At 42.1% G+C, this 12,351-nt stretch overlaps 1 protein-coding gene across 1 annotated transcript; it reads left to right on the top strand.

Annotated features, from left to right (window-relative positions):
• The first annotated feature begins 2,919 nt into the window (after positions 1–2,919).
• Positions 2,920–11,672, top strand: pcnx4 (pecanex 4). Its single transcript, XM_067613623.1, has 11 exons — positions 2,920–3,083; positions 4,046–4,819; positions 4,928–5,107; positions 5,816–6,354; positions 6,481–6,581; positions 6,913–7,035; positions 7,499–7,859; positions 9,563–9,666; positions 9,747–10,852; positions 10,950–11,136; positions 11,281–11,672. Exons 2-11 carry the CDS (start codon positions 4,122–4,124, stop codon positions 11,530–11,532), a joined length of 3,651 nt encoding a protein of 1,216 aa, XP_067469724.1. The 5' UTR covers positions 2,920–3,083; positions 4,046–4,121; the 3' UTR covers positions 11,533–11,672.
• The last annotated feature ends 679 nt before the right edge of the window (positions 11,673–12,351 follow it).

The following is a 12,351-nucleotide window of genomic DNA, read 5'->3' as shown; positions in this document are numbered from 1 at the left end:
GCAATACAATTAAAAAGACATATAAAAACAATTAAAAAAGTTAAATTTGGAAATAAAAAGAAGCTAAAAGGGAATAAGACAGATAAAAGACAAAAATTGGCACAAACATCAGAAGTGGCGAAAATTGCAAAGTTCTGTAGTGATTGGGCTCAGGTGTGGTCAGCAGGCTCCATAGTGCCCCCAAATGCAGGACCATGTTGGGATAAAATTGCTTTGATGTTCATGAAATTCAGTGGGATCTCTCATCATTCTGGACATAATACATTTGAATTTCGTGCATCAGTTTTTATTTTACAAGCACATGTTTGAGGCCTTTAGGATGCACAAAAACTCATGAAATTTTGCACCCATGTTCAAACTAAGGCTTGGGTGTGGCACGTCAGCTTTATCGTTCCCCCTAATTACTTTTAGTATTTTTGAGGTGCTAGGGGTATCTAACAACTAAAGAAACATCAGAACCCGCGAACATTGCAAGAATATTCAGCGATTGGGTTCATGCGTGTTTAGCAGGCTTCATAACACCCCTTAACGCACCCTATGGGAGGCCGTAGTCCTGATAAAGTTGCTCTGATATTCATGAAATTTGGTACTCATGTTGCTCTCATCATTTCCGACACATTTCACATTGGCTTTCATTAGCTCTGCCCAACTGGAAGTCGGACATTTTGAATTTTGTGTGTTTTTCCTGTATTAAATATGAATTTTTTCAAACTTGTCTTAGAGGATTTATCAGATTTGTTTGAAATTTGGTTGGTATAACGCTCAGACCAATGTGATACTAAATTGTTAAGAAATAGTTGACAACTCGAATGATGATGTCGTAGGTCATGTGACAACACACCATTTAAGCACTTTACAGGTATGGAACTTTTCAAAACTCCTAGACTCAACAGGTCCACCTCAAATTTGATCAGTAAAATCTCAAGACCTTCAAAGTGCCGAATTGCGAAGGTTTTGAGATTTTTTCAGAGTACCTTTGAGTGGTGATGTGGAAAATTTGCATGTTTCATCATGAGAGAGGAAGCTGTTGTAATTTGACTGTATTTTGCCCAATCTGCCCCAAATTTCATATGCTGGATAAAAGGTCTGGTGACATATGCTCATATTGAGTCATAGTCACAGCGCCACCTACTGACAACAGGAAGTCAACCTTATGTGAGAAACATCTGATTTCTCTCATCATTCTGGACATAATACATTTGAATTTCGTGCATCAGTTTTTATTTTACAGCGCCACCTACTGACAACAGGAAGTCAACCTTATGTGAGAAACATCTGATTTACATGAAATTTACATGGTGTGGTATACACGATATACAGCAACATGACGTATAATTAGTGGGTGCTCTCTTGTGCCACATAGAGGACACAGGAAGTGATATTTAACTCCTTCATGCAACGTCCGATATTCATGAAAATGCATATGCATGTCAGGTGACCTCTACTACATGTATTGCTGCATTAATGACCCACTTGTGTAGCACTGCCCAATGGCAACAGGAGTGTATGTTGCAAACTTCCTTTTATTTACATGAAATTTAAAGTGTGTGATCTACATTTGATGTGCAGCAACATAATGTACATTTGGAGCATGTTTTCTAGCACCTCATAGTGGACACAGGAAGTGATAGTTATCACCTACATGCAATATCCAATATTCATGAAAATGTATATCTATGTCAGTTGCCCTCTGGTAAATGAATTGCTGTTTGTCAACTGACCTCCAGTTGCGATATCATGGTTGCTGCTACCTCCGACAGGCGTGAGGTGTCAGGGCCTGTCCATCACTTCTTGCAGCTTTAATTGCATTTGTGTTTCTCCTTTAATGACTCTTAAGTCTTTATTCAGGTAGATATTCTTCATCAGGCAGCTGTAACAAAAACTGAGCAATTATTTTGAATGAGCGGTGCTATGGGAGGATTATAGGGTGCAATACATGTTGTTGTGACTGTCGGGCTTTTCTGTTGTTATGGTTTATTGTATCCTACACAGAGCAGAAATTGCTTTTTCAAGATGACGAGGAAACACAACCTCCTGCCCACCCTTATCCCCTCAGCCACAATGAAGAATAGCAACAACAACAACTTTAATCTCCTTTGCTCTAGATTATTGTCTTTTGTTGTGTTGATATTGTGGCCTTTTTAGTTGATCACTTCATGATCCTCCTTTTTGCCCTTCTTCCTCCTAAGTAAATCAATATTTTGAGGAGGCAGACACTTGGCCACAATCACTTTCATTATATTGAAATAATAAAATACTTTTAGGATTTGCTCTTTTTGTATTAAGAACACAATAACAAGGATTTAGAATGTAATATTAATATTTCTAATCCTATGTCATTTCAGGGGGTCAACTAAGCGCATTAGATTCAGGATTTAAAGATGCTGGCAAGTGCCAAATCAAAAAATTATTTAGAATAAGGAGGATAAACATCCTTGTGGGATGTGTCATTTGGTGTAATTATAATTGCAAAGAGTGATGGTCCTTTCATTGTTCAGTGGAAATCAAGTTGGAGTGGTAAAATCTTGTTTGTTGAGGAGGGGTATATGCCTTTTTATTATCTGACTGCTAGGTATGTCAACTCTCTGCACAATACAGTTTATAGTGGAGCTATTCTGTACGCCTGTGTATGAATATGATTCACTCCTTATAAACCAAACACATTTTTATAGTCACTATTTTTGGCGCTCCTTGAGTATTTCTGTAATGCAGCACTGTGAGACTGTAAATATTCATGATTAAAAATAATGCCTTTTTCTATTGTTAATGTTTGTAATAGTAAGTGTGTGTGTGTGTGTGTGTGTGTGTGAGTGTGTGTGTAGTTATTGAAGGGACGGGGTTGGGCGTTTAGGAGGCGGGGTTTATAAGTTTCCGTCCAATCAGAGACCTCGCTCTCCCCTTGTCTCCACTGTCATTGGCTATAATCTGTCTGTGTCCATGCCGATGTGTGTTGCTTGGCTTTCTAACGGTTAGCTAACCGCTAATGTTGATGCTTGCGATTTCCGCCTGTTTCCACACATTATTACCTATATCGTCAAATATTACACAAAGCGTGTCTGCAGTTGGATATTCTGCTGTTAACGGTAAGTTTATGGCACACCAGTGACACTGCAGGTCGCTGATATTTTACCTGTTAGTAACAGCAAGCTAACGGATGGTCAAACTGAAAAAGACTTGCTGGCTTCGCTTGCTAACAATAATATAACGTTAGCTAGCTAAGGTAAAGAGACAATAGCAGAAGCAGAAAGGACCAGAAAAACTATTTACTTTTCTCGTTTTACCTAGTTTGGCTGTACGAGGGAGGACTAGCTTTAACATGTTAGCCCACGTAGTGCTGCTTGTGTGTTATGTTTTCATGGCAACTCAGTAGCTGTTGCTCCTCTGGATGAACCTAGGTTACTGATTGATCCTTTGTTATTAAAACTGACCGTCAAAAGCACACCTAGTGCATATAATGCCAACAATAAATTCAACAAATCAACCCATTCACGGAGAGTTTCGTGGATGTTGTCAAAACGATTTGTATTTTTTTCTTTTAACGTTACCAATATCTATTGTTTTCTCACCTATCAACCGATTAAGAATATTAGTCCAAGTGCATATTAATTAGGATTTTCAGACATGCCTGTGCAGTGGTAGTTAGATGGTTTTGTAAAATTATAGTCTGACAGCTGTAATGAGTGACTTTGATACTTTGTGAGAAGTTCCCACAAATTCCCAAATCACCCAAATATAGGCAGCAAAAATATTTGACATCCTATTGCTGTTTGAAACTTTTATTAGTCACTTTTATTGTGGCTTGAGTTTGTGTGATGGTAATATATGTCCTTTTTCATCTTAACTCATTATTTTCTTTATATTGTGTAATCTGTGTTATTAAAACTGTAGCACTTTCAGTTTCACTATGACTGAAAAGTCTGGTACAAATTAAATGTATTATTATACTTATTATTATTATCATTGCATGATGGTGTATTTGGTGCATCTCAAGTTTTCTTGTAACAATTATTGTTCCATGCCTAACCAAAGGTGTGCTTCATTTCAGATTTCGCATTGTCTCTGGGATGATGAATGGAAACCCTCCCTCAGCTGTGTGGAGATGACCTGCCACCCTTTCGGGAATGGTCAGAATGGGGCCAGATGTGCCCCTTCTAAATGAGTATAAGCAGGAGTTCTTCTGGAAGCGCTTCCCCCAGACAGTGTTGGGGGGTCCACGCTTCAAGTTGGGCTACTGTGCCCCGCCGTATGTCTATGTCAATCAGGCAGTCCTTTTCTTGACACCATGGCTTTTTGGGGGCATTGGTACTCTGCTCTGCCAGCTGCAGCTGCTTCAGGAACTCCACGCCGCAGTGCTCTCTGGTATGCTTATGTTCGGGGCTGCAGCGGGTGTCCAGGCCCTGGCGTTGTACGCTGCACGGAGGAGTGGCACAGTGGAGAGACTTGGTGCGCCCAACATCCTAGTTGATGAGGAAGAAGTAGAATTTACCCACTGTGTCAGCCCAGAGACAGTGCGATTCATAGCCCCTGGGAAGAGGTTTGGGCTGAACATGGTGGTGCATACAGTACTAGCTGGGGTGCTCTGTGGCTTTGGGACATGGTATCTGTTCCTTGGCAGATTGACTGCGCTCTACGGCAGCATAGGTGTATCCCTGGTAGTCTTTGTCCTGAGTTGGGTGACTCTGTGTATAGCGGAGTATTCCCTCATTGTAAATACAGCCACAGAGACAGCCACTTTCCAGGCACAGGACACTTATGAAATCACCCCACTAACCCGGCCCCTCTACATTTTCATTTTCATTGCTGTGGACTTGGCTGATAGGTGAGCCACTCCTACATAATTATCTTGTCAATTCTTATAGCATTCTGCTGTATTTTATCATCTAAGAAAGTGCTGCCATAACACTGTCAATCTCTTCCTCTAATTTAGGTTTTCAGGCCCTGTGCCTGAGCTCCAACTGGCCAGCCAGGTTCTCCACGTGCTTTTCTTCTTCCTACCTCTGCTGTGGGCGCTGGGCATACTGCCTCCCCTGGATGCCCTGCTCCTCTGGGGCATGGAGCAGGCTCTCGTGTTTGGATTAGGAGGCTCCCCCATGTCCAGCAACCTCAGGTACATATTGAAATTAACAGAATTACAAAGAGCTAAAAAAGAATAAAAAAAGTTGAAAATTTGAAAGTAGTAATGTACATAAATGGCCACAACATGTTTCTAAATGACACCAGTGGATCCTTCTTAGTCCTTGAGAATCTCTGGCTATGATGAAATATATGGTTGTATTTGTCATGTCATATATCTAGTATGCTGTATGTGTCTGTGCAAGCTAAATATTTAGATCATAACTAATAGTGTCAAGACAACAATCACCATTTTATTAGTTTTTTGAAGTTCTGGTATTAGTACAATTGTAACACTAGATCTTATTTTCTGTATGAAGTTTATTTATGGCTATCATTTTACCATGAACTTTTAGTTCTGATTTCAAACATAGTATTTTATTAGATGGCACTTGTCTAACTAAAATTTCCCTAAAAATAGCTGCCTGTCTCCTTTGTCTGTGGTATATCTGTATTAATCTTTCTTGCATTTCCTGTACTCTTACTCCATGTCTCTTGATTGCTTCAGTACGCATTGCCTTAGCTGAATATAGTGTAATTCCAATCATAATGTGAGTCTGACATCTTGATTTTCAAGTCCGAAGCAGCGTCTTCAAAGTTTTTACATCAGCTGTTCAAGCATTATGTGAGAAACCAATCCTGATCAGATTCTATCATCAGTGTGTCATCAGCCCTGACTTCTTCTGTCTGCTCTGTCCCACAGGCTGCTGCTGATGTTTGGCGTATCCGCTGGCGTAGCTGTGTGTAATTACTTTATCCCATCAACGCTGGGTGTGGTTCTCTTCTCCATCTCTACGGGATTTCTCTTGAGCCTGGACCTCAGCCAGGTTGGCACACTCTGCAGAGGCTCCAGGGCAGCGTGTGGGGACCGTGGGTTGCGTAGGGGAGTGTCGCCACCTCCTCCTCCCAGTTCCTTTGGGTGGAATCTGGGCTGCGGGGAGCTGCTTCTATATTTGAGCCTGCTACTGGTGGCAATGGCAGGGGCAGGGCTGTTGCATCACTTCCTTGGTTCAGCTCAGTCCCAGAGCTTGATTACTGGACCCCAGGCTCCTGTCAGCTACCTCCTCCTGGTACTCTTCTCCCTCTGCTGGGCTCTCAGAGAGATCCAGGGGGCCTATGTTTTTGGAGGGGTGTTGCTCAATCCCTTGTACCCTAAAGGCATGTCCAGTGTGCAGACTTTCAAGCAGAGGAACAGAGGATTGTTCATTGCTGCAGCAATCAGAAGAGTCCTTCTTTATCTTGGTGAGATTGTTATAATGTTAATTTTGATGTTTTCCAAACTACACATCTCTCTCTACATGAAAACAACAGTGTATGTGAATGTGGTGTATCTGTCACCAAGTACTTACAGTGTGTTTATCTTCACAGTGTCTCCATTTGCAATGATTGCTTTCCTGTCCATGGACAAATCCCTGCAGCTGCTCCATAGGGCTTCTCTCAGTGTGGGATTCACACGAGCCTTTAGAGTGGTACGCACACAAAACACTCTAGCTGACAGCTTTTATTAAGTATCAATGTGAACAAAGCATGCAATTACAATAAGGACTTTGTTTTCTAACTCGGTGCAGATTTGCCACAGAACTCCTGTTCAAAAGAAAGCTGAAACAATACTAATGGATTATTGTCATCTTTAAATACAGTGTTATTTTTCAGCAAGATCATGTCTGTTTTTGCTTTTGCAAGATTTTAGTTTCAGGGTTTTTTTTTTGTTTGTTTGTTTTTTTCAGCTTAACATAAGACATGCTTGATTTTTGTGCCTGTGGTGCTCAGCACAGTGGTTGGCTCTTTGTTGATGTGCAGGTGTGGCAGAACTCAGAGGATGCTCTCCTCCAAATGGCTGTGGTGATCTTGGTGCGGCTCGCAGCTGGAAACAATATGCTACCAGGGTGGGACAACTTGGGCACTGGAGTTCAGCTCCTTCTGGTGAGGTCAACATAACGTGTTCCCTTATCTCAACACATAAGACCCTTCCATTCTATATATGTGCTATATATCATATCTGCACAGGATTAAAACTGACCAAAACAATGCTTCTACATCACTCACATATGGTATATTCATATATGGTATATGTTTCTCTCTGAATATTACTGTCCATGGAAAATTTGAGTATGGATACTGTTACACCTTCATTTTCTGCAACCTATTACAAAGTTTTCCAACTTACTGTACATTTATAGCTTATTAAAAAGCCTTTTTTAATAAAATATAACATCTTTGTTGCAGTAAAATAGTGTATGCATTTAAAAATAGACTTTATTTTGCCAAAAATTGAGTTTGTTTTGCAGATAAAATCACCAAAACATACATTTTATTACACAGATATCAGCTGATAAGACCACATGGCAGTTTAGTATAATCAGTAATGTCTGCTTGTGTGATCCAGGTTGGCCTCCTGATTGACAGACTGACCCAGTTCCTGGCCAAGCTAAAGTTCACCCTGACTGTGTTGGTGACATCTTGGACTGAGAAGAAGCAGCGCCGTCAGTCAGCTGGAACTCTGCTGGCTCTTAACGCTTCCCTTTGTCCGCTGCTGCTGGCAGTGGTGACCCTATCTGCCCTGCTCTCTGCCCCTCTGCTGCCCCTTTTCACGCTGCCCATCTTCTTGGTGGGGTTCCCCAGGCCTCAGCGCAGTTGGCCAGGCCCCGTAGGTACCGCCTGTCCTTGCCCGGACTCCATCTTCTACCAGCAGATGAGTGGAAGCCTGGCCTCTGCTCTGAGGATGGCCTTTGCAAGAGGGTCACTGGGTTAGTTGTCCGTGCCTTATATCTTTTCTGTAATGTTTTTTGTTTCTTTTTATTCCTCAAATGTTCTGAGTAAAAAGTGTTTCTATAAATCTAAATTTCATGTTTCATTGTAGTGTTTGGTTAGTGTACGCCAGAATATTTTCACATGTATTACATCTTTCCATCAAAGTTGGACTGCTAATAATTAGTTGTTTTTATTACCAAAAATCTTTTTTATAATCAATTAATAACTTAAAATATCAAAAAATAATGACATATGCTCAACACAGGTTAATTACTTAGTCTATTCCACAGCCTAAAAACCCAGTGTTACCACAAATGTTTGGCGTTTTTACTTGAGTGCCTGAAATTATCATTTATCAGAATTTTAACTGATTGTTTTAAGTTAATTGACAAATTAATCAAAAGTACCAGTACAGTATCTAAAATTAAAACTCATCAAACTTAATATAGATTTTGCTTTCAGTCACACACAGTATTTCTCAGATTTGTCGCTCTTTTCAGCCCCCAGCACCACAAACGCCACCTTTACAGAGCTCAAAATCATTAAAAAAAATATTTTCATTAGTACAGTATATTTTGACTTGTGCTATAATTGCAGTGACTGAACTTTCCAGTGGGCCAAGTAGGGACTGTATGCAGATCAAATAACACTGAAACATCACCTCATATGGTCTAACAGTAAGAGGAATGTTGTTGTGAGCAGCTCTCTGGAGTTACTGGCAGCAATGCGAGCTCGTATGATCCAGCTGAGCTTCCTGTCAAGTGACCCCAAAAAAAAGCTCTGATCTGTATTCATTACATCCAAATGTTTCCACACCATTAACCACGTAATACTCTTAGGCCAAACGGAGCTGCTTCTAGGATTTTATTCTGTGTCTCGATCAAGAGGGGGAAAAAACGGTGCAAGTAGAAAATCATTATTTATGGATTGATGATTCAGAATTGAATAATACTGCTGAAGTAATGTCGTCACTCAATCTTATTGTTTTTTTTTTCTGTGAGCTTGGGGGTGCTGTAGCTGTGATGTATAATTCAGAAAAAGAGCTTGTTAGGTTGATGCTCACAATCTAACGATGGCAGTTTGTAGTGTTCTTTTGCTTTGCTCACACTGGGGGCTGTAGAGCAGTGAGCAATGAGCAGGAAAGGAGTCTGCCCAGCATGTCACTTCCCATCATGAGGTAGAGGCTGGGACTATTCTGAGGCGTCGTTATGGGACATGACATTATCCTTGAGCCAAGCAAGCACTAGTCAACTTAAAACAAAAGCCTCCATCACCTTGCCACTGCGGTTCATCTGTGTTTGAATTAAACGTCTGTCTGCTGTCTCCTGTCTTCAAAAATGAAAATCCCATGTTGGATAAAAGGAGTGAATTTTTAGAGACTAATGGAAATCTAAGGCCAAGAAGAGATTTAATATTTAGATCGCTGTGCAGTCAGCCAGTGAAAACAGTATCATGACCTTCCTTTACAACTGTGATGGTACATGTCTCACTGCAGCTCATCCTGTTTCCATGTTATCCACATAGTCAGCAGAGATGCACAGCTGATGCAAAATGAAAGGGATGTGCGCCAATAGTCCCTTACTTATTACATGATGTATATGTTGTGTGTTTTCCTTCTTCCTGGCCTCAATTTACATATCACATCTCTCTAACATGTTTGCTGCATGGATGGCTGATGATTTTTCTCTCCCTACTGTAGGTTCTTTAGCCCCAGGCTCTCATTTTCTGGGCCGCTTTCAGGACCGCATGGTATGGATAATGATCCTGGAGAGAGGATATGGCTACTGCACTGTCAACATTAAGGTATTTTTTCTGTTTGTATATTATAAATCAGTGCAATTATTCATAACAATATTTACACAGTTTGATGTGATTTGTTACAGGGTCTGGAGCTTCAGGAGACATCTTGCCACACGGTAGAGGCACGGAGGGTGGATGAGGTGTTCGAGGCTGCTTTTGAGCGTCCCGAGCGGCTCGGTTTCATCCAGGGCTTCAACCTGCACTGGGGGAATGCTCTAACGCCTTGCGCCGCCCTTGCAGTGCGAGTCTACTCCGACGCCCGAAACGTGCTCTCCGGCATCATTGACTCTCATGACAACTTGAGGAAACTTCAGGATGACTTTCTGAAAGCGCTGGTCTGGTTGCTCCTACGATACTGTGTTCAGAAGCATAAAGGATTCCTGTGGAGCACTGAAGAAGGGCCAGGTGTTGGAGGCAGAAAGTCCCAGTCTTCACAGCTGCCCCAGACTACTTGCAACCAGCAACCGGAGGCTGTCATGGTGGAATCTAATGTATCTTCTCTCAGGTTCAGACAGGACAGCTCCAGCTTGACATCCTTTGGTGACTGGTCAGATGAGGATGACTTATTTGGACCCCAACCAGCCAGGCGGACAGTGGCATTAGTGACTGCAGAAGCCCAGCCTGGACACACAATGCTGCAGACGGGGGCCTCTCTTCCAGGCTCCGTGGAGATGGACAGTCTTTTTGAGAACATGGCTCTATCGGCCCTGCAGCCGCTGCAGCCTCTGGGACTGGGCATTGGGATGCCAGCAGTGGATAAAGGCTGTAAGCCAGAGGTCTTCAGAGAGAGTCCAGGCTCTCTCCCTCATCTAAATTTCAGCTGCCCCCAGTCAGAGGTGTTCAATGTACCAACAGGATGGAGGACAGCACCGTTACTACCGTCCCGCCTGCTGCAGCTCAGGCCTTTGTTCCCTGAGGACTGGTTTAGGTTTACTTTGGGGCGGTTTGGGCCTGCTGTGCAGGGCGAGACCTCCGAGGACATGACCAAAGCTCTGAAGGAGGATGAAGCCTTGAAAGAACTGCACGCTCAGGTTGCACTTTCATGTCTCATCTCCCTGGGGGCAGAGTCTGCCTTCACCAGCCCCAGTTACGTCTACAGGCTCTATTGTGGAGATGTGCCATGGACAGAAGGACTCGACTGGCTCTCTTCAAGTAAAGAACTTTACCAGCTTGCACTTCGGGCTTTCAGGTAAAATTGCAGGTTAGGATTCAATCAATAGAGTTTATTTTTGCCAGAAGACCCATGATTTCACTGACTTCTGCACCTGTGATTTTGTTATTTCCAGGTTCAGTTTCAAGCTGCTGTTTGATCAAGCAAGCTTAGGGCCCATGGAGTCCCCTGAAGAGCTGTTCAGCACCTTGGAGGAATATGAAAGGGACTGGTACATCGGACTGGTGACAGAGAAAGGTTGGCATGACAGCGTCCTTCAGGAGAAACCGTTCCTCTTCTCTCTAGGACATGACCTTGCTATGGTAATTACACACACAAAATTTCTTTTGTTACCTTACATACAGCCCACTCTTATTCAGTCATTGGCATTAAATTGAAATGATTTAAAATTGCAATTTAGAGAAGTGAATCCCAGGGAAATGCAATATGACTGTGCTTGTTCACAGGGTACCTACACAGGGCGAGTCCTGTCCTTGCAGGAGCAGCTGGTGCAGGTGGGCCGTCTGAATGGAGAAGGGGTGCGAGGCCAGTGGGCAAACCTGTCCTGGGAGCTTCTGTATGCTACTAATGATGACGAGGAGCGCTACAGCATCCAGGCTCACCCCTTCATGTTGAGGAACCTAACTGTTCAGGCAGCCGATCCCCCTCTAGGTTACCCCATTTACTCCTCTGCGCCCCTTCACTTCCCCTGCCTCTGACCTTTGGTTTCTGCCTTTTCTGCTGAACATAACTCTTGAGAGGGAGGACGATGCTTTTCAGTCCGCAGCAAAATGTCCATTCCCAAGGTTAATGGTTGTTAGGAAATCCATGTGGACACTATAGCAAAGTCAAGAAAAGTTTTCAGTTTCAAAAGTTTGGGAGTTTTACTTTTGAAACTGCGAAAACACAAGTTCAGGAGTAATGTCTATGGAAACCTACTTTGTTTTCCACATTTTGACTTTTTGGTGCTTTGGTCCTGCACCATATAGGAAGAAGCAGTGGCATCACCACTGTTCCCTGGAACAAGTTGCAAAATTCTATTAACAGACTCTAACTGACAACATGGTCTACTTCCTAGAACAGCACATTCAAGAAAATACATTTCCTTTTTTTGATCTTTTAAGCAGAATTAACCACAGATTGGTTTCCACAGAAGCACATACGTTTTGTGGTTTGCTTATTAATGTTTGTGCTTAAAAAAGAAGTGAATACATTTGCCCACCTCCCCTGTAGGACCCACCTGCTGAATACCTCTGGTTTTATTGTACTTTTTAGATGTCACAATTTTCAGGTGACCACCCCTCCATGTCCACTAAAAAGGGACAAGAAATTTAAATGTTTTGTTAAGATATCGAGGATGTGCCTTGGGTATGTCTTGCTGTATGTGTAAGGTGTTTAGTGCTATTGTTTTGTTTACAATTCACTTGTTTACAATTTAGAATGAAAAGTTTGATGAATTTGTCCATAGTCTCTTGTATATATTGTTAATTTTTATATGTGTATCTGTATATACTTATAATAAAATAGCTTGGCAAAAG

Source organism: Thunnus thynnus, chromosome 16, assembly GCF_963924715.1.
Source record: "Thunnus thynnus chromosome 16, fThuThy2.1, whole genome shotgun sequence".
NCBI classification, from domain to species: Eukaryota; Metazoa; Chordata; class Actinopteri; order Scombriformes; family Scombridae; genus Thunnus; species Thunnus thynnus.
The sequence above is the reverse complement of the archived record's forward strand: the minus strand, read 5'-3'. Positions and strand labels throughout refer to the sequence as shown.

Coding starts and splice junctions, on each gene's coding strand:
- pcnx4 (XM_067613623.1), top strand. CDS start 4,122: ATGGTCAGAATGGGGCCAGATGTGCCCCTTCTAAATGAGTATAAGCAG. Junction 6,355..6,480: donor AAGAGTCCTTCTTTATCTTG/GTGAGATTGTTA, acceptor TTATCTTCACAG/TGTCTCCATTTGCAATGATT. Junction 9,667..9,746: donor ACTGCACTGTCAACATTAAG/GTATTTTTTCTG, acceptor GATTTGTTACAG/GGTCTGGAGCTTCAGGAGAC.